Here is a 22,642-nt window from a genome sequence, read left to right as displayed (position 1 = left end):
ACTTGTGACTTTGTATACCTCGCTCTCACTGCATAATAATACAGAATTTGAATATTTTAAACTTGTCTTTGTTCTGTTTTGCTGGTTCACAGGGGGTTTCTTACACCTTTTGGCACACCAAATTCTTAACCGTAACAATATATAGCCTCGGATATGTTACATTATTCTTTGATTCAGTATCTAATCATTGCAAAGTCACGTTCACACTGTAATTTGAGAAAAGGCCAGCAATGTTCACAAAAGGCTTGAAATTTTAATAAAGTTGGCCACACCATGTAAAGTTTTAGATCTACCTGAGGAATACTACACTTCACTTACCATCTGATTTCTGCAAGAGTCCTAGGGACTTGTTTTCCAGGTCAAGCAGTGACTGCTTGTCATTACTGATGCTCTCCAGCAGTCCCGTCCTCTGAGACTCCAGCTGAGGGCGTTCCTGTAGATGGGATAAAGATTCTAGAATGGGTATTTCCCTAAATTTTGTAATGCAATTTAATGCAATAAATATACATGTAATGTGATAGGTATCATAATACAGTACATGTATATGCATTCTCTCATCCAAAACATTGTTCGAACATCGTAAGAAGGGATCCATTCATCAGACTACTGCATTAGTGTTTTAAATCATAGTGAGTTAAAACTTAACGTCACACTGGCAATACTAACTCATTGTACTCCATTAATACCCTTGATGTATTCAGTCACTGGAAGACTTACAGTGCTCTCTAATGTAATTCTGATGGCTTGTATTCAAGTATCAGGATATTAGGCATGAAGCTGTACACCAGAATAAAGTCTTGTGCCAACCAACTGTCTGTAGGAGATGAGCCAGTGCACCTACAGACGACCAGATACCTACCAGCCATATTGTATAGTGTCGCGACATCCTAACCCTAATGCTAAACGTAAACCTTACTATAACCCTACCCAGATGCAAACTTGCTTGCTTTAAGAAATGGCAGAAGGTATCCAGTATTTCGTAGTCTTATCAACAGGCCTAGTAAGGAGCGTACCTGTTTGACAACTGCAGACAGGAGTTGTTCCTGCAGACCATCAAAGGTGACGGTGAAGTTGATGATGTTCACCTGGATGAAGACAGCAGGCAGGTAGTGGGGGTTGGCCATGGAGGACGCCAGATACAGTCTAAAAACACAAGAAGTGTTCAACTTATTACACATGAAGGTGTGCAAAGTATAGAAACAATTTTGATTTTTGTGTAGTTTAAAGTATCAGACAACTCATATGGCAAGTAATCCCATGACTCAGTCACATTGATTCTTTAAGTGAAGAGGAGAGGATAACATTAATGCTACTATATATACAGCAGTAACTAAAACAAGAAAGCTTGATTCGGAATAGGTGTGCAAGTACATTCTCAGTGGGGGAGCAAGTTAAACTGTAAGCATTCCAAACATACATTGTTCTGGAAACACTTGTTAAAGCACAGGTAAGCCACAGAACCCCAGACATTTGGTTGTGCCACACATATCCCCCTACCTGAAGTTCTGATTGTATTCTATCTCTGTGTCGCCCAGTTTTATGATGAGGTGGCCTCCACGTCGGAATGTTTCCTGGAGCAGGATTGGGCGGAGAGCTGGGTCTAGCTCCTCTCCTACGTCCTGAATACAATTTGGAAACAATGAACTTAGATCTGGTATCATGTACAAATACCACATAAATAACCAGTATGTAGACATCAAGCAGTATATTTAAGTCCACATACTTAGTCTGTGTTGCAAGAGACAAGTTGGTGTACACACTTAACAGTGTAACTAAGTTTTCTTGCTCAAGTCAAGCTGACAAACAGTCCAGAAAATGCAGTCCAGCAGCTTACCCTTATGAGCACTGGGTCTCCCACTCGGAGAGCAGTCTCCATGGTCCTCATCAGGTTGGGATCTGTTGCTGTCATCGCCTTGAGTCGCACTCCCTCCATCTCTCGAACCCAGCTGCAGAAACAACAGTCAGTATCACTAGCACAGAAACCTGTAAACTGATATTTGGAGAAGTGTGTTCCTCCATCTTGTGTTTGACTACACTCCCATAACAATGGATCACTTGTCTTCCAGAACCAAGGAGTGACCCTAAATTACCCCCTTCCCTGTTAACGTTAGTGAGTGCAGCTACACTGGTTTTGGCACTATTTGAACAACATCAGACCATGATCAGAAGAGACAAATTTTCTCCAATGTATCTATAAAAGTAATTGAATCCTGGCATCCTGTGTGACAGGGAAATGCTTTAACAATGAGGCTGCCCACCAGATCCAGGTAAACATTACAGATCATACCTGACTTCAACTGCTACATACATGCTGCTGCTATTCCACTTACTTGACTGCTTGACCCTGTGGGTCAATGAGTAGTGGCCATTTCCTGGCTTTCTTCACAAACACAGCATTCTCCGTTGAGTGGGTATCCCTCGGCAGACCACCATTGTGCCATTTCAAAATCTGCAAACAAACAATTAAAATCTCAGCAAAATCCTAAATGCAAGACACTAAAAATCAAATTGCTGACAACTAACAATAACTCAACATTACTCATATATATATATGTATTTCTCACCATATTTGCATCCACCATGCTCTTGACAAGATCAAACTTCTGTGAGATGGGGATATCTCGGTCGGCACACATTTTTAACCAGACTGTAGTGAGATCTCGGCGGTAGCGAGCAGTAAAGGCACCAAGGTAGGCAACTCCTGCAGCAGCCATTAGGGTATCCCCCACCAGACCCTGCAGCTTGAAGTCCAGGACCTTCACTGAGTCTGCCCATCGCACCTGGAGCAGCAGAAGGGAAATAGTACAACATCTGGAGAAGTAGAAGGTAAACAGTACAACATCTGGAGAAGTAAAAGGGAAATGGTACAACATCTGGAGAAGTAGAAGGTAAATAGTACAACATCTGGAGAAGTAAAAGGGAAACGGTACAACGCCTGGAGAAGTAGAAGGTAAACAGTACAACACCTGGAGAATTAAAGGGAAACAGTACAACACCTGGAAAAGTAGAAGGTAAACAGTACAACACCTGGAGAAGTAAAAGGGAAAGAGTACAACACCTGGAGAAGTAGAAGGGAAATAGTACAACATCTGGAGCAGCAGAAGGGAAATAGTCTATATCTGGAGAAGTAGAAGGGAAACAGTACATCTGGTGAATTAAAGGGAAATAGCACAACATCTGAAGAAGTAGAAGGAAAGCAGTACAACATCTGGAACAGCAGGAAGGAAATAGTACAACATCTGGAGAAGCTGGATTAGTTCATTGCCTTCAGAAGGATATGTCAGACTGATTTCAACACTGGTATGGACACTGTTTCTATTATATCACAGTATTTCAGCTAAATGGAACAAATCCTGAAGTGATAAAGTCTCAGATGTGTACCACTCTGATAAAACTCAAGGGCATGGGTATAGACAAACTTTGAAACATAATAGGCGTCAAGCAATTAGTGGAACACTTAGAGGAACAACAGTTAGTTCAATACTTGGGTGAGAAGCAGTTAGTACAATGCTTGGGGGCCAACAGTTAATAGAACACTTTGAGAAGGAACAAGTTAGTAGATGCTTGGAGGAGGTAATATTAGTGGAGCTTAGAGGAGGAACAGCTAGAACAATGCTTGGAGAAGGAATAGTTAGTAGAACATAGTCACTGCAAACAAGAATATTCTCTTAACCCATCTAATCACATTAAAGACTGTCATAGGACAAAACAATGAAGTCTAACTCAGGTACCTTTTCGTCAGCCAAAGCCGAGACAAGCACCGAGGCCCGCTCCAGACGTAGAGCTGTGGTCTTCTTGCGTTCTTTCAGAGCCTCTCGCTGGTTGACACTGTCCTGGTACTGCTGTTGGATCATCTTCAGGTGATCCTCAATCTGACTCACACATCACAGCAGTAGTTTCATTGATGCAACTTGGAGTAGTATTTTACACAATAGCATATCAGCCTCATGTTGGAGGATAAACAAAAATGATGCTGATCTCAAGATACTTACCAGTTTGGATGAATCAACAAACACAGCTATGGCTAAGGGAAGCAACTCTAAACAGCACGTTCTTATGACAGACACCTGGGCCATATATACTCTGTACTCTATATGCATACTGGCATCAGGAGTTATCAGACGGAATAAAACACATCAAACAAACAATACTTAGTATAATCAAGGTTGGGGAGATGATTTAAACAGAATGGTTGTATACTGTAAGCAGTTTGTGCTCTTAGACATATTTTTCGCTGGTTTCTTAAATGTTGAACAATGCCCACCTTCTTAAGACTAGCCTGTTTCTGAGCAAGGCCATCCTGAGCTAGCTTGAGAGCCTCCTTAGCCTCCTCCACTCTCTTCTGTTTGGGTTTCACCATCTGTAAAACAATGACAATAAGAAGCATGGACAGAAGATATAATTGTGAAATAAAAAGATCACCTCTACATGACATTCTTGGTCATTTTCTGTCAGCTGTGAGTCTGAATAGGTTATATTTAGCAGCAATGCTATAAATCAGAACAAAGAAGAATGACATGACATAATTAAAGGTGATTTAAGGTGACTAAATGTGTCATGGATGATGCTTGAGAGGGTAGTGAGTTGTCCCTTTTTATACTGTAGGACCAGTAGTTTGACCATAAAATTAGTAGTTAACTAAATAAACAAAATCATGATGGATTCTGAGAAAAAATGAACAACATTATGGTAACATGGCTAAATTACTTCCGCCGGAACTAAATGTGTGAAATCGCAAAGGTACTGAAATCAGCTTCTCCAAAAATTATGTTTGTTACTTGCAATCATTCCAGTTCAAATATGTCATTAAAGTTGATGAATGGAAGGTACGTGAAGTCCGAAAATGTATTTCATCATTGAAAATACATGTTTTTGTTTATATATCCAAATTTTAATGCATTTTATTCAAATTTCATAGGATTTCTAGTGGAATCGTATTGGCGTAATTTGAAGTTAAAATTCGTAGCGACTACGACAAAATTGTAGAGGTTGGCATCTCTGTGTTGTACTACAAAATACACCACAATTTACTATAGAGTTGCTGATTACATGCTTGATATTGGTACTGGTGTAATGTTTTGAAAGAAAAGAGAATGACAATCAGAAAAATTAATCACAGATTGCATAAACACTCAACTGACCTTGTAAACTTCATTGTAGTGCTCCAGGGCAAGGACCCACTCACAAATTGAGCGACAGGCTTTAGACACCTTTCCTATAGTGTCAGCATTGAAATCGGGCTTCTTGGAGTACTTCCTCAGCTTTGTGAACACCTGGAGCAGATCAGCATCACAACATCATACACTGTCTTACATGACCTTGACAAAGTGCTGTTGACTCAGATATTGACCTTAAGACATGAACCTAGTCAAAAAGTCAAGTAGCTGGTGAATTTTTCTGGATAGAAAATACATTTGAAACTGTGAATAGCTATCAAATGACAAAGTGAAGCAAAACAAAATGATTACTTTCAAGACTTTCACAGCAGTCTGCTGGTATGTCTTACCTTATCAGGAAGGCTATTTTTGTCAAACTGAAGGAGTTTCTTCAGGAAGTTTGGATCTCCAAGCATTTGCTTGGCAGTTGACCAGTCTGGTTTCTTCTGGAAGAGCACACAGACTGCATTCATGACCGTCTCTACCAGCAGTGGGGGACTTGAATACACCCTGGACAGCAACAGGGAGGTGTCACAAACATATCATAATAGTCTCCATCAGCAGAAGAATTTTAAACATATCGTTATTGCTTGTGATTTACTTGGAAAGTCATGTAAATTCCTTTGTTCCAAGTTACCTTACCTGATTTCTGCAACTGATGCTTTGTCCAAAGTTTCCAGGGAGCTGATGGCTGCTTGTAATGCTGGCAGAACAGAGGCAAGGTCTTGCTGGCATTCCTAAAATCAAAAACCATTAACCACATTAACCACGAAAAGGATAAACATTCTCCAGATTGTTAGATCTGATCTCCAGATTAGACATGGACACTCATGTTGTACCTACATCAGCATAATCCTGTACAATCTGTGTCTCCTTCTTCATGATGACCTCTTCCTCCTCTACAATCTGCTGCACCTGCTCCACGGCATCCTGGTCCTTCTCCAGCTGCTTCAGCAGCACCTCTGTGTCCTGCAGTCAGGGTTGGAACAATGACTACAGAGGACTATGTCACTAGGTAACGACATAATTCATTATGTACATCTTGGATCAACATACACAAGGCATGAAATTCTTTAATTCATATCATCTGTGTATGTGATTTAGGGGAAGGGCATTTTAAGGATAAATACCATACTGACCAAGATGATACACCATTACACAATCTTGTTAGTGGTACTTGCATATACTGACAAGAGGGCCCTTATCCTTACCCACACTGAGGGTTAAAATACAGCATTCAGTCAATATTTCTAATAACAATAGTCAACAATAGGACCAAAGTTTGCTTTTATTGTTCTCATTTTTCCCGTGTAAAACCAACTCCATGGTATGTGATCCTCACCCTGGCCTTCTCCTCAATCTTTGGTCCCAGTGAAACAAGCTCCTCCTGCATCACTCCTACAAGTGAGTTGGCCTCGGACAGTTTGAACAAGCCGATCTGGAGTCGATCTCTGGCATAGAAAAAACATTGTCACAGTTTAGGCTAGAAGGTGTCCGTGGTCCAAATGATTTGAAAACCAGGAAATTCTTTCATGTACTGTTATTTGCCTAACCAAATTAGTTTTTATTAAAACCCTCTTGTTGTCTTACCAGCCTGCTGGTAGGCAACCAACCTGTTATTCGAGAACTCCCTCTTGTTGTCTTACCAGCCTGCTGTTATGCAACAAACCTGTTATTCATGAACTCCCTCTTGTTGTGTTACAACCCTTTTGTTATGCAACCAGCCTGTTATTCATGAACTCCCTCTTGTTGTCTTACCACTCTGATGTTATGCAACCAGCCTGTTATTCATGAACTCCCTCTTGTTGTGTTACCACCCTGCTGTTATGCAACCAGCCTGTTATTCATGAACTCCCTCTTGTTGTGTTACCACCCTGCTGTTATGCAACAAACCTGTTATTCATGAACTCCCTCTTGTTGTGTTACCACCCTGCTGTTATGCAACCAACCTGTTATTCATGAACTCCCTCTTGTTGTGTTACCACCCTGCTGTTATGCAACCAGCCTGTTATTCATGAACTCCCTCTTGTTGTGTTACCACCCTGCTGTTATGCAACAAACCTGTTATTCATGAACTCCCTCTTGTTGTGTTACCACCCTGCTGTTATGCAACCAACCTGTTATTCATGAACTCCCTCTTGTTGTCTTACCACTCTGATGTTATGCAACCAACCTGTTATTCATGAACTCCCTCTTGTTGTCCCTGAGCATCTTGGAGTACAGCCTGATAAGTTCCATGTAGCTGCTGGGTGTGGAGTAGTAGTGCCTCCTCATCTCCCGCCAGTACTGTGCCGCCTTGTCCGTGATGCTCCTGTGTATCTCCACACATGTCTCCGCCACACGCTCCTGTAGAACCTGCAGCCATCATTGTGAAATATGCAATATACCAGCAATATCATAGTGGTGGACACCAGAATAGGCTTCATACATTGTGCTCATGTGGGGAATCGAACCTGGGTCTTTGGTGTGATGAGCGATTGCCTCAACAACTAGGCTACCCCTCACCCCTGTTTTCACAGAAAAACAGTCTATGACTACATTAATCGCTGTAGCAGATGTGAAAATGATGTTTTTCAATAACTGACACATTTGGTAATAGATGTTCCATACATAGATGTTATATGTAAATACAAAATTATCAATATTAGTCTGAATATCATCCTCACCTCCAGATCATACTTGGGGTTAGCGATGAATTCAGTGTCCTGGAAGAAGACCTGGGCCACACTGAGCATGGCTTCATCTGTCCACTCATCATACCAGTCAATGGTGCAGCAGTTGATCAAGGCAGGATTCATGCGGCACCGTTGTCGGAATATTCCACCTGCCGGACTCATAGTGAGGACAACATGGAGGTTCCGTCTCACTCTCGAGATGAAGAACTGGTACACAGCTGAGCGGGTGTCGGGGATGTCAGCTTCAGCTGCTGCCCCCTTTAGGTCCATGTTGATACCGTCCAGTTCCTCGTTGTCAAACAGGTCCGGCACCTCGCCTGAGTTCAGGATGCAGTTGATGTCTTCTAGAAATGTTTCCTGGTGATGTATGTAGTTGACTAAATTTATGATATTGAGAAACAGACCATTTTAAAGTTTTTCCTCATTACTGTGCAAAATATCCTGGTACACAGACAGGTAAATAAACGCAAACCTAAAGAATCATAAACTTGCAGCAGTCTTGTTTCATCATTCATTATTTTTCAAACCTGCATGTTTTTGATATTTTAATCTTTTTAATAGTTCTCTTTTCATGCAGTGATGTATTGAGGTACTGAGTAAAGGAATGATTGGAAATGGATTTAACAAATATTTTACAATTTGTTCTCAATTGGAAATCTTTTGAACCATTAGGAGATATTTATGAAGGTCACAGTAATGACATGTCTACTACCTGACATCAAAATGTAAAGGGATGAGTGAATAATTTACTGCAGCTAAGAAAACACTAAAGTATCAGTTATAGTCTGGCATCAACTACCTTGACAATGTCTGAATCAGTCAGCAGGAAGGCTGTGTTAATGCCCTTTACACCGCTCTTGAGGAACACCTTCTTGAGGTCATCCCGAAACTCTGGGATGCTGTAAGTCTTGTGTAGAGACAGGCGGAACAACTCACAGTTGGCGATGTGGCTGGCCAGATGGATGATGGTGGATTTTCCCGTCCCATCCAGACCCACCTGCAGGGGAACACACACATGTGGTAGTTATTGTGACTTGATTGGAGAGGTTGTTGAATAGCAATCTGCAGAAATGTACCTTGACTTAAGAATAATTTGCTCAACCACCTTGTTCAATGTAATAAAAAACACTTTGGCCCTGAATTCTTATAATGAAAGCATGAGAACTCTTGTGTAATGTTTCCACCAGTGATGCTAGCTAAGTGTTGCAAGTGCAAACCTAGAAACTGGGTACTACAGAGTAGTTTACTGTTCGAGGCTGTTCGAGGTGACGACAACTGACATGCATTGCAATTTTCCATTGTGACGTAATGTAAACGTGTTCAGTTATGAGGGGGCAGACAAGAATGGCACAGTAATGCAAACATTATCATCTGATATAGTACTGTCAGCGCCTTTGATCTTTCACCAAATCATCTTAGAATAACCTGTAATGCAGAAATACACCCTGGTTTACCACTGCATTGCACTAAAACATTGCTAAGTCTGTGTTCAACTCAAACACAAAGTATTGCAATATGTTTATTAAGACATTTCTTTTTCCCGCTCCAACCTTCACAGCCATGATTGACTTTACAGTGTGTGAGCATACTCAAAGCCAGTGGAGGAACCTGTTTGTCCACCACTGAAAACGCCCATCCTGCAGCTGTAGTGCTATTGATAAATGTACCCAGGGTCTGTTTCTGTTCCGAAAGAGTGTCCCTGACTCACCAGTAGGAGATGGCCTCCTGGTTGTCGGAATACCCTGGCAGCTCGGACAATATGTTCCACTGCATCTTTGAAGAACACAAGTTTGGAAGCCTACAAACAAATATAGCTGTTAACACCAATAAACACCCCATAATGTAAACTTCATTGGAACTTTTTCACATGATCTACTTGAAAGTACAAGCAGGCGTTTTGAAAATTGTGTTATTCATGAACTAACTGATGTAAATGGCCCTGAAAACTGTGTATCATGAAAGCAAGCAATGACACAACAGCTGTGCTAAGTACATGTATTGTATGGAGGCTTTAAAAAGTATTTCTGAAATAATATACTGGTCAAGCTGTACAAGCAATGTACAAACATTTGTTGAATACTGCAGATGAATAAAAACATGCATAAAAGCAAATGGAATGCCACATTTTAACAACTTTTGGCCTAAGTTTGGAAGTGGTTGAATGTCTAATATTTTCCTGATGTTTGTATTAGTGATTTATACCCTAACAAATCTAAAATATTACTACTAAATTTCTCACCTTAGTGTTGCCGGAATTGAGAGTCATGTACTGCTCCTCCAGTACCCTGGTCAGCTTGACCCGGTCAGTGAGGGGTTTGTATATCCTCTGCACAGTCCCATCATCCATGTCAGAGAAATCCCCAAACAGGACTGAGTCGGTCATCAGCTTTTCTGCTGTCCAGGTCACCTGTAGGAAGATTTAGCACAGTGAAGTACAAGACACAATACTTTGAGTTTGTAGACACAGTATTACAAGCAATCTCGTTACGTAAACCAAGGCTGTTTTCATGTACCACCAAAGAACATTATAATACATGTATTCAGTTTAAGAAACCACTACAACATCAGAAGCAAAGCTTGTAAATCATCTAGCTTTAACAGAAATAGCATAAGGAGACACCATGTACTACACTCATACAGCATCCTTACAACATTAGGAGGAAAACTAGCTTGTTTCAATAGCGTAGCTGTACTTTCTAACAAAACAGAGTAAACAGAAGAATGTAATGTACTTTCAGTTCTACATCAAGGAAATAATGTGTTTTAACTGGCCATTATGTACATCCAGATTGTCTGAACAATTGTGCTTACTGTGAATTCAAGAATCATTGTGATATCAAAGCATCCATGTTCATTCTAACCTTGAAGTAATCATGCATGTTGTCGGACAGAATCTGGAAGAATATAAGTCGGTCGTCGTTGCTGACTAGTCGGTCATGGAACACCCTGGTGGCTTCGTGGGCCAGGAGCTGGGCACAGTTCTCCTTACCCACAATCACTGACTCATGGGCTTGCAACAGTCCCTGAATTACCTGAGGAGGAAGTTTTGGTTTAGAAACCTGGTCTAAAGGCTAAGGTAAACCCTTGACTAGTCCTTAAAATATGAAGCCTGTCTTGCTTGAAGGAGACAAATATGTTTTATGACTTTACATTTTCAATCATTTCTTCAGTTCCATTTTGTGGACAAATTGAAACAATAGTTACATCTATGTCTGAGCTGGCATAGTCAGTTATTAGTGCAAATAATGTTGACAAACATCTGTAATGAACATATGCATGATCGTAAAACACAACACTATTCATGGAATAATAATTCAGAAACTGTCAAATATCAAAGGGTCATTTTTAAAATAAATTTACAACTGAAATATTATCTAAAGTAATTGTGAAATGACATTCATCAAATCTGACGGTAAATCAAAGTATTCTCATTGCTTTGAATAACATTCATCTAACAGCTCCCAGCAGAAATCACCCAGAAGATGAGTGTCCAGATTAACAGGGTTCTTACAAATGAGGTTTCAGTGTATGATCTCCTAAACAATTAATCAGTGCACAACATTTGTTTCAATGTTCTAAAGTACTACAGTAATCTTCCTAAGAATATTCCAGATTGCAAAACTAAAATAAACAAGAGTCATCAGAAGATGACATATCCTCCCGGCCCCGACATATTTGAAAGGACAAATCATCTGACAGTTACTTATTGTGTTTTTAGATCAAGACTGAATTGTTCCCATGGAATTCATGCAAAATATAAATGCCATATATCTTTAATAAAAAAAGTCACCATTTCAAGATTTGTCTCGTATATCTGCCAAGATCTTTTGAAAGATATGAAATGGTTTTCGAGTTGTGCTCCGGAAACGAAGTCAGCGACGTGTTCATGGAACTGAGAAAATAATACATTATGAAAAACTGTACATAGCATAAGGCACCACTTTTGGGTCTGCCACACATATCTACCATGTAACACTGACAGATATTAAGGAGTTTTTGAGTTCTGCTCCGGAAACAGAACACTCATCTCACTTTTGAGAGTAAGTCTGAAACGTTTCCATGGAAACCGATGAAATAATAAATCACAAAAACCTGTAAGTAGCAAAAGGCACCACTTTAGGTACCAATTGATATATCTACCAAGTTTTGTAGAAAAATATTGAATGGTTTTTTAGTTCTGCTCTGGAAACGAAGCCCATCCCTCCATTTTGAGACTAAGTCCAAAGCATTTCCATGGAAACCAAAAAAAGAATAAATCACAAAAACCTGTAAATACCAAAGCCCATCCCTCCATTTTGAGACTATGTCCAAAATGTTTCCATGGAAACCAAGAAAATAATAAATCACAAAAACCTGTACATAGCAAAAGGCACCACCTCAGCTTCTGACTGATATATCTACTAAGTTTTGCAGAAAAATATTGGTTTTTGAGTTCTCCTCCGGAAACGAAGCCCATCCCACCATAAGACTAACACCAAAATGTTCCATGAAAAAACTAAAAAAATATAAATGCCAAAAATCTGTAAATAGTGAAAGGCACAACCATAGGCTGAGATTACTATATCTATCAAGTTTGGTCTAAAAATATTGAACAGTTTCTGAGTTATGCTCTGGAAACAAAATGACTACGGACGGATGGATGGACTTTCACAATTCATACCAAAGCTGTAAGCATACCTTGGAGAGATCCCGGATATTGAATGTGTAGTGTGACTTGGTGGGCGTAGGCAACATGCTGCTGCACATGCGGTAGTAGACAGCGATGCTGGCCGAGACAAGCGGAAACAAGCAATCAGTGACCTCGGGCATGAACTCTCCATCCTGGAGGAAGCGCCCCAGCTGAACTTGGTAGATGTGTTGCAGTGAGCGTGTTGATGGCGTTGGCAGTGCCAGGATACTACAGACAGACATACAGTGCAAATGTGCAAAGTAGGACAACTCATGCATGACTACAACAATTACAGCTAGGGATGCACTGTAACAGACAACAGATCCTGATCGTACAATGACAGACTAAAATGTGAAAAATTAGCATCCATGCAGCTGCAGACTATAGACAGTAGTGATTGATTCTGTCAGTGTGTGATATAGTCTTCAAATATTACTAGGTGGGTTAGCTAGATATAAAAATTACTAGCCAGTGTAACTCTATTATGTGGATTACATTATTTTCAGGAATTTGTTCCTGTGAAGGTATGTGGACCCACACTGATCAAAGTTACATCCTGCATTTGTTTATCAAGCAATAGCAACAAAACAATGAAAATGATGATAGTTTAACTTGCCAAGTTACATTATCAATAGAATAATTTGATTCATGAGATGACAAATAAAAAGTTACATCCAAACTGGAGAGACTCTGACCCTGAATGAATTTTAATAATCTAACATGTCCAGACGTTCAGAGATCTACAGATATCTGCAATATGGAATGAATTAATTTGAACCTTATCCTTTCCTGACAACAACAATAACATTTCTTCATTCTCACACAGACAACATTGATGATAAAGTTTTGTGGCTTAAGGTGATGAAGCAGAGGTGACAGTAAGACCTGACAAATATCTATCTGTGTACAAGTATGTGCAAACTGAACACCCACCAGAAGTGTTTGAGCAGACGTGGACTGGTGGGGTTCCGACCACCTCCAGGAGGACCACATGCAGCCACCAACGTCACATCAAGGATGTCCTGAAACAAAGCATTTGCTTGTCATCATATAATCTGGGTGGATGTTGCCACTCAGGACTATCTTGTAAACAGATAACATCCCAATGATACACTCAAATCACTGATATGGAGAGCACCATCACATAAAACATGACAGCGATTTGGGATCCCTGAAGGATAAATCAGTAATATGACTCTTTACCTTGTAGCATCTGAGCTGGGTAAGGTACACAAAGACAACCCACTGTTGAACTTTGCAGTTGCTATAACTATGTTTCTAGTGGCCTACCTTCCATGTGAGTTTTTTGGTGTCGTAGAATCCCCCACTCTCCAGGAACTGGCGGAGCAGCTCCAGGGGAGGCTGGGCGCCATACTCCTCTGGTGCTGGCATGTTCAGATCATCCACAAAGACAATCACCTGAACAAAACATTCATGTTGCCTTTGAAAACATGACTCAGAGATGATGGTTAATTTTCTGAAGATTTCAGTTACCAACTCTTTTTTTCAAAAAAGATTTGAAGAAACAGATGAAAATCAGATCATACTTGCATACCTTACTAACAACAGCATCAACATTATTCAAAGTCATTCAGTCTGTGAATCCATGAACAAAACAAATGTTGCCCAACAAACCTTCCTTCCTTTGGGTGCTCCCATGGATTCTCTCCCCTTCTTGATGAGCTTGTGCATTATCTGTGCCTGTAGCCTGGCTGAGCTGGTCTGAGCACTGAACTGCACCGTGGTGCTCAGGATGTCAGTACTAATCTTGGGTTTGGTTGATCCCAGCAATGTTTCCATACTCTTACCATCATCGTCTTCACCAAACTTGGTCAGTGAACTGATGTTCTCTAGCAGTGAACTGTTCTTCTCAGAGTAGTTGAGGACACTTCCAAGGATGGTGCCGTTCTTAAATGAGGTGCCACCATCTTTCTCCAGTCGTTTCAACATATAGTCTATGATGGCTGACTTGCCCACACCAGAATCACCTTAGGAAGGAGAAAAAACATCACATAAAAGAAAACATACAAATGAAGTATTAGAGATTAATGCTGCTTCTTAGAGACTTTCATTTACAGAGTTAAAAGCAAGACATGTCAAAGTAGTCCATGTCTTTTATGTTCCTTCCTCTGTGAAACCATACGCTCATGGATGCTGCTTTAGATAAAGTTGACAAATGAGACACATGTTTTGACCTACCTGTGAGCAATACAGGATGTTTGCTGGTCAACAGGAGGCCGGTCAAAAAGGAGAAGCGGACAATGTCCACTGTGGACACAATCTCTGCCTCCTTGGGCTCATGTGACTTCTTGTGGTCAGTTTGGATTCCCATGGTTTCTCCAATGGTGATGACAGCACCCTTCTCTATGAGGGAGCGAGTTGATGGGATGAGAGCATCCCATGCCACAAAGTTTCCTGACTCCATGTCCAGGAAATAGCTGAACACACTTCTATTTCCAGCAGGAAGTCGTACACCTGTGGAATGGAGAAAAGCAACATGTAGGAAAATATTTAAATAAGGAAATCTAAGAAGGCAATCACACAGATCATGATGCTGAAATTAACAGCTTCATGGTTAATCCCAAAACTGAGAAGATGAATGTCTTCTTGTAGCAAATAACAGAACATCTCTCGAACTACTCCCATGACACCACAGATGTTTTAGTACAATGGTTTGCTTTTATTAAATAGCACAAACATTAAAAAATACATAAATTGAAATTGGTCAATTTGACGCCAACTAGACAGGATGCTAAATGTATGGAAACTTTCAGACTCACCCAAAGGAGGTTCAATCTCAAAAAGTTCTCTCATGAAGTTGTCAAACTCATTACAGATGTTGATGTCTTTGTCCACCTTGTCTGCACCCCGTCTGTTGACCGTGTCATCCTCATCGCTGTCCTCCTGTCTCCGCAGTGTGCCGCCCACACCCCACGTGAAGCAAAAGACAAACAGTTTTCCCAGGAGGTTCAGCAGCTGACCGGGACTCTTCTGCAGGTAAAACTGCTTGGAACTGGAACCAGACATTCATGACAAACATCAGACATTGAGAAATAGGTGAGTATAAATTCACCAAGGTGTCCAAGGTTTGCTTGAAGTGCTCTTTACGATCATTCTGCAGTACATGCAGCCTCTTGGTGAACATACAAGTTCTAGCAAAAGGTGGAACTATCTATACATGATGACACACTGACTGAGGGACGGTGCATCAACATCTATCAAGTATTGATGATGACCATACACCTCAAGTTTAGCAAGCAGGCAATAAACAGTTTACTTTCAATACATTGTTTTCAAGTTGTGTTTTGCAAAACTTGATTGTTAAAAATTCCGCAAATCTGAATTCAGATAACCCCCTGAATTCCCCACCCCTGTGAAAATTCCTAGATCTGCTTATAAGCTTTTAATCAAAGTTTATTTTAACTAGTCATCTGGAGCACAGCATATTGAAAAGTGTTGGGAGAGTATGTTTAGCCAGGGATGTATGTTCTGCCAGGTCACTCCAGATCACTCACCTGTTGACACCATCATCTGTACTATTCACATCTTCCTTCACCTTGACAGAACGTTTGGTTTTACGTTTGCTTCTTGATGCGCGGCTACCCTGCCCCCGTGAGGAACTGCGACTTGACACCCTACTCTCCTGGCTGGGTGGGCGTGGCTCTTCCTTGTCTGCAAAACACTCTTTATGCTCTAAGTTTGAAATAATGCTACTGACTCTATATGAATCTTGTGGCGCTTTTTTAAACATTTAAAGCTCAGTTTATCCCTTCAGGCTACATGGACAAAGGTACATTTCATGCATGAAGTACAGTGTGGAGAATCTGCACATATTAATAAATAAGCATCACAGTTTTAAAGACTGAAAGTAAGACATAAAATATTCATGCTGACAAATCAGCATGGATCTAGTTACACACAAATCCCTCATAACATGTTATCATCATTAATTTCTAAAATTTCTGTGTGATTAGGAATAATGAAATACAAACTGTGAATTAAGGATTTTCATTTCATTTCTTGATCACATGCATACAATAGTTACCAGAGCTAATAGTAATCACATCCAATCCTGAAATAAACTGCAAGCAGCATGTCTACAGTAGACATTCCAAAAGCAGCAAACATATTTCTTAATGTCACGATGTTCTAAAGATATATTTTACTGCACACATACCAGATCTAACAAATGATCCTCCATATCTGAAGTCTCACCTGGATTACCAAATCCTCCATGCTTGCTCATGAAGTCCAGGTAGGCAGAGAGGATGTTACAGATACAGGAGATAAGGCTGAGTTCGGGCGTGGCCAGAACCTGGAAACGCTTGTACTTGCGGAGGAATGATAGCCCCTTCTCTACACTGTGTTCAAAGAGGGCCTGCAAGTGACTCCTTCCACTCTCCGGCAACTCGCGGGGCAGACGCTGGAGCCAGGTCTTGACAAAGGGTTTCCAGCCCAGGTCAACAGGATCCTGAAGTATCATAGAACAGCCATGTATTCATGTAGGAATATATGCAAGCATGTCTAATTTTCTCTTCGCAGGGCAGCTAGTTACTTGAAGGAAGAATAAATCATTAAATTTACACTGGATACATTCTATATCTGTGCATATACTTTCTTAGTACTTCCATTAAAAAGAATGAACATATGGAGTGCACATGCTCTAGCATGAGAAAGATCAGTTTCATGCAAAGCAAAGCAGTCATTCACAGTGTCAGCATCACTTGGGGCCATTTAGGCAGAATCACATGTGCAATAACCAAGTTCATCCATTGCGACCTCCTAATTCTCCCAGGCTGACAATAATCTTATTGCAGCCCCTTCTGCTCTATAGCACTGTCAGAAATAAAAAAAAAATGCCTGTTTTTCACATTTATATCTACAGTCTATGTAGTTTATATGTGAAAGCCGAACTACACTGCAGCGGTAGGGAGATACGAAAGATAGAAAAGTGACTTTGCTGAGTGAAATTAGTGCAGAAATAACCAATGTGATTTATTCAGAACAGACCATGGCTTTATGCAAATTTGAGTGCCATGATATTGGATTTCAATGGACACTTTCTAAATGCCAAATTTGAAATTAGGCTTGGCTTTATTATAAACAATAACTGATGGAAAAAATAATAACATTAATACTGAAACCATTAAGCATGTAGCTACCATAGAGTCTCACTATCACTGTCAAAAGAAAAGAGGTAAGAGGGTAAGATAAGATAATCCTTTAGGGGAATTGAACTGGGGGGAAGTAAACAGCATGTTATAGCAATTTACAAATAGTATCCAGACCTGTCGATCTTGGGGTGGTCTTGCCATCTATATATTTTGAAACATTTGATGTGATGGTTGATTTAAGCTTTTCTACTGGTATCATATTCATTTAGATATCTCAACATAAATGTTATGAAAGACATATAAGATGACAATGAAAAGATGAGACATTCTCAATAAACATGAAAAAGTATATAATATTCGACCCCTTGTGCCAGGAGGCAGCACATGCATGTCATGCCAGGTTAGGCCACAGTCTATCGTCATTCCCAACTGGCCAACCTAACTACCATCTGTAGCCTGATCTATTCAGCAGCTATTCATATTTTTTACGTTTTACAAGTAAACATGCTTTTCTGGATATCCAATTACACATCCCACTGAATGTCCAACTAGGCCAATGTGGATTATTTCAACACATGCAGTTTGCAATTGTTTAAATATTAGGGATACAGAGTAACACCTTAAAATTAGTTTCTGTCTATTTCTGACAGTAGTTTAGAACCAGTGTCAGTTCCAATGAAATTCAATTTGGCTCTGATTTACTCTTTATGAACAACATTTAGATTTGCTGTGTGTTCTTTCGTTGAAAAGCAGATATTCCAGGAGAAATTAAACATTTGCACTCTAAGTCGGACAAACTAGTGACTGATACTATGAGCAATATCCCATGCTTCGGAAATATTATGACAAGCAATCACATGACAAGTATAGGCTACAGGCAGTCTACACAGCCAAAATCCAAATGGGGACATATGAGTATATACTATGAGAGCTACTCACCATGTATACCATGGCACATCTACTGATGGTGGCCGGACTGGCTTGGGACAGATTGTCCACCTCAAACAGAATCCTCATCCCTGGTGTCAGGCTGATACGCTCGCCGCTTGCCAGACACAGAACCTGTTGTGAAGAGGTGAAGTGTGAAGGGATGGTGCAAACATAAATTGAGCTAACTAGTACAAATGTACTTATTACTGTGTCATGACGATTATCTAGATCTAGCCTTCCTCAAACACTGAAGCATAAATAGCTGACCGTCTAACTCTCCCATCTACACCCACCTTGGAGTCATCAAGTACTGTGTTTAGATTTTCCACCCACAGTGTGTCTACAGGCCCATCTAACACCAACCACTGCCACTCTGTCACAGCTCCATCAGACAGGTCCTTCCTGTCACCATCCTCTGTCACTATTGTGGATGCATCAGCATCCCCAGCCTGGCTGGAGGCGTCAGATCTGTAGCTTGTCTAGAAGCAAATATTCCACAGATACAGATCATGAACAGTTAAATCAGGAACAGGAATCTCAATACGATCAAACTTTTTACTTCAATATAATGTCGCAGTAAAGTTCAGCTGATGTGACCTCTTGTGGAAGGTTTGTAACAGCTTCACTGAAAGAGGGGGTGAAGTGACGACATGACCTGATCACATTGTGATTGGTCCACATGCAGTCTCTTTACTGAAGATCTCAAATCTTCATGGCAATTTACTGAGGACATCCCTTCTCAAGTCCAAATAACAACTTTTCACGAATTTTCAGCAACAGAGCTAAAAATAGCCACTTAGAAAAAAGCTCCTTTAAGTTTTACAGTGCTCTTGGGTGACTTTCATTATGGACTATGCTTGTGAAAGATTTTGATACCTGACAAGGATATGGTGATACTAGTAACCCATTCTTATATTCACCTGCGTGAGAGCCTCAGACATAGCTGTCATGGATGTTTCTGGTCGACTGTCTCGGCCATCTTCCCCAGGAGGTGCAGACTGAACACTCTTAGCAAACTTCCGAGTAGCAGATGCAATAAGACCGTCAGTCCATTCAAAGGTCACTGGGTTGGTTTCTCCATACAGCTCACCAAGTTTCACACACTTAGGGTTGATTAAAAAGGTATCCACATGACCCTTCTTGGCTCGATTGTGCTGCAAATGTATATTGGAGATTGTACACAAGTAAATCACTATACACAGAAATTCATGTCACTAAATTATTACAAAGGAATTTAATCAATCTTTGTTTGTGGTCAGCAACTTTATTATAATGTTTAATGGCATGATTTCTTATATTTGCCATCTTTAACATGATACATGAAGATATCTATAACATAACTAGTGGTGTCTGAAGACCAGTCTTTTTCATTTTGAGTCTGGAAATATTCTCTGAAGTTGATGGTGCCTATATTCACAAGTGACAGCAATGACCTGAAGTTCCTAATATGTTCCATCTGTTTCTATATTTATCAGTGTATTAGCGTATTTTCACCAACATGGCAAGTGTCTAGGACCTGTATAGTTTCAGACTTTCATCTACAGAAAACTAAAACTACTGAAATAATGGTCACTACCCAAAATCTACAAACTCACTCACTCACTCACTCCAGTCCTAAACTCACTGTATAGTTCTGTTTCTTGGAACTGGAGTCTGGGTTGTTATCCTGCTGAGTCGAGATGGTTGGGAGAAGCACCAGCGCCTTCTGGAGGATGTTCCTGACTACAGACTTGCCACCTCCAGTTGGTCCAACCAGCATCACGCCATGTCGCACCATGATCTGACTGTGTAGCTGTTTCACCTTCTCAATCTGGTTGGGCCAGTGTTGTAGACCTTGGTCTCGGATGGCCATTGAGATTGCTTTCTGGAATATTTCCATCAATCATGAGAGATCAAACCTTTTCTTTATAGAAATACAAATAACAGACCCTAACATACAGGCATGAAATGTATTCATACATGTTTGTAGTGTGAAAGGGTTGAAATGAAAATGGCTGAATATTTCAGAAAATTTGAAACAATGCATTTGAAATCAAAATATACCAAAGAAGAAATCTAAAGTGTTTATACAACGTGTCTCAGTATGAAATACTGTCTAGGTGTCTTCTAGTGTGATTTCAATATTGCTGCAGAAAATCCACCTGTTCCAACAACCCTTATGTTTCTGAATGTTTATGAGGGTGTTTGAAGGGTATCAGTATTTGTAGCAGAAGCTCAAAATCATAAACCACAAACTGTAGGACATAAGTGGTTATGTAAGTTTGCCAGACATTGACACTGCAGATGATGCAATTATCGACACCAACTGGCTCCTGATCCCCACCTCCAGAACTCCATGGTCAGGCTGTGGAGGGGTGATGCCAGGGAACAGATCATCCAGGATACTCTCAAACAACGGCACATCTTCAGCCAGGAACTTGGGCAGATTGGCATCCCTGAGGGAGTGGATCAGGATGTGGGACTCCTCCTCGGCAGACAGCCTCCTCGCACTCCCAATGTCACTGTTAACAAGCAGGTACAGCTCATCCTAGACTCATTTACCATCCACATGATTCAACTTCAGGCAATAAAGCAGCAAGTAATAACTGCTGCATACAGATCCATTTGTAATGGTATCCTGTTTTAATACAGGATTACTGGGTAATCCAAACTATGTGAATGTTCTCCTGAGGCCAAATGAGACCATATATGGGTGTCATATATCAGAGGCAATTCTTCCTGTCATGGAAATTAGGAGGTCCAAAGCATGATATTAACTGAGAATGAGCATCTCCATGGGACAAAAGTGTCTAATGCTAAAGTGTCAGCATGACATAGCAGTTAAGATAATGAAATCCCCATTCTACTCACACTATACAACAAGAGCTACAAAGGTCCTGCTCTGACAATGAAACAGCATAGGGTGTATATGTGGAACTATGCAACCTTAGATCATACACACTATTGGTTGATAGCATCAGCATCATAAATGCCATCAGGGTATGAAGTTACACTTTCAGCCAGGACATGCATTATGAACACCCTGCCTCTTTTTTTAAAACATAAATGCTAAGGGCATGTTCCATCTCCAGCTCATCATAGGACTTTGTTTACTGAGTAGACACTGACCTCTGTTGTGCATGTCTGCGGCCATGACCTGCCATGACCAGCACAGACTTGATGGCTCTCATCCCAAAGTCGTAATGGTCCTGTTGGGACAGCTGTTTACTGGCAAGTTGGTATAAGTTGACAATCTTCTGGGAGAAGGACTTGGCCTCCACAAACCCTTCTGAGAACAGCATGATCTCAGCGATGAGGGCATAGTCTGGCACCATCATGGCCACAGGGCGGAACAGATACTTCAAGTTGTCAGGGAGCTCCACTCGTCCTGCATAGCTGTGGGCATAACAACAACATCATGCATGAAAAAGTCACCTCAGAGGAAAAGAAATAACTTGCACAAATGTCCTTCTCATATTTTCTTTACAATTTCTTCAATAATATCACTGAAAGAAATATCTTAGATGTATCCTAGTATCCTAAATCAAGTATAGGTACAGCTGTCAGGTATGTTTACCTGATTCTGTTGCATAGCTTTGATCAGCATGGACTGGCTTAATGAACCAATTAAATTTAGTTTACAAAATATCCTAGAGGGTTCATGGCTGATCAGAAAATTCTTATCTCAAAAGTAACAAGTACCTCACTCAGAAAGTTCCCCAGAAATATGCTCCACTGTTAGCATACATGATACACATACAGTGTGGGGCATTATAGAATAATATACATGTATCCTGAACTATGGCTGGTGATGATTCCAGTCACTGTAGTTGTTTCAACAAACACTCTATAACAAAAACTCCCAAACAAAAACTCACTAACAAAAACTTTGCCATCAGTTTGATTAGATGTCAGTGGTAATATACTGACTATAATAAGATCTTACAAGACTGAAAAAAGAATTACGGGATTAAGGGTTCAGACAAGTGGCATTTTTGTAAACAGCTCTCTCATTAAGCTACTCAGTTAATGACCAACACAATCACAATCAACTATTTTTGCCTGTATTTATTTATGAGTTGCATGAATTAAGCCTTGACTAAAGATTCGTCAGTGTTT

At 40.4% G+C, this 22,642-nt stretch overlaps 1 protein-coding gene across 1 annotated transcript in view; it reads right to left on the bottom strand.

Annotated features, from left to right (window-relative positions):
- LOC137294559 (dynein axonemal heavy chain 6-like) overlaps positions 1–22,642 on the bottom strand; it is a 75,887-nt gene that overhangs the window by 15,603 nt on the left and 37,642 nt on the right. The window contains exons 37-69 of the mRNA XM_067825604.1: positions 21,653–21,919; positions 20,868–21,045; positions 20,169–20,408; positions 19,465–19,698; positions 18,838–19,023; positions 18,554–18,676; positions 16,716–16,971; positions 16,016–16,172; positions 15,281–15,513; positions 14,700–14,975; positions 14,136–14,488; positions 13,791–13,919; positions 13,434–13,522; positions 12,509–12,728; positions 10,693–10,863; positions 10,071–10,238; positions 9,540–9,629; positions 8,631–8,828; positions 7,823–8,188; positions 7,330–7,511; positions 6,499–6,607; positions 6,000–6,125; positions 5,799–5,893; positions 5,507–5,666; positions 5,142–5,273; positions 4,265–4,360; positions 3,732–3,872; positions 2,565–2,780; positions 2,331–2,449; positions 1,835–1,946; positions 1,498–1,619; positions 1,014–1,143; positions 319–433 (exon numbers count right to left, since the gene is read on the bottom strand). Of these exons, the coding sequence (XP_067681705.1) occupies positions 319–433; positions 1,014–1,143; positions 1,498–1,619; positions 1,835–1,946; positions 2,331–2,449; positions 2,565–2,780; positions 3,732–3,872; positions 4,265–4,360; positions 5,142–5,273; positions 5,507–5,666; positions 5,799–5,893; positions 6,000–6,125; positions 6,499–6,607; positions 7,330–7,511; positions 7,823–8,188; positions 8,631–8,828; positions 9,540–9,629; positions 10,071–10,238; positions 10,693–10,863; positions 12,509–12,728; positions 13,434–13,522; positions 13,791–13,919; positions 14,136–14,488; positions 14,700–14,975; positions 15,281–15,513; positions 16,016–16,172; positions 16,716–16,971; positions 18,554–18,676; positions 18,838–19,023; positions 19,465–19,698; positions 20,169–20,408; positions 20,868–21,045; positions 21,653–21,919 (5,789 nt within the window). The remainder of the gene's footprint in view (positions 1–318; positions 434–1,013; positions 1,144–1,497; positions 1,620–1,834; positions 1,947–2,330; positions 2,450–2,564; positions 2,781–3,731; positions 3,873–4,264; positions 4,361–5,141; positions 5,274–5,506; positions 5,667–5,798; positions 5,894–5,999; positions 6,126–6,498; positions 6,608–7,329; positions 7,512–7,822; positions 8,189–8,630; positions 8,829–9,539; positions 9,630–10,070; positions 10,239–10,692; positions 10,864–12,508; positions 12,729–13,433; positions 13,523–13,790; positions 13,920–14,135; positions 14,489–14,699; positions 14,976–15,280; positions 15,514–16,015; positions 16,173–16,715; positions 16,972–18,553; positions 18,677–18,837; positions 19,024–19,464; positions 19,699–20,168; positions 20,409–20,867; positions 21,046–21,652; positions 21,920–22,642) is intronic.

This window comes from Haliotis asinina, chromosome 8 (assembly GCF_037392515.1).
Source record: "Haliotis asinina isolate JCU_RB_2024 chromosome 8, JCU_Hal_asi_v2, whole genome shotgun sequence".
NCBI lineage: Eukaryota > Metazoa > Mollusca > Gastropoda > Lepetellida > Haliotidae > Haliotis > Haliotis asinina.
The sequence above is the reverse complement of the archived record's forward strand: the minus strand, read 5'-3'. Positions and strand labels throughout refer to the sequence as shown.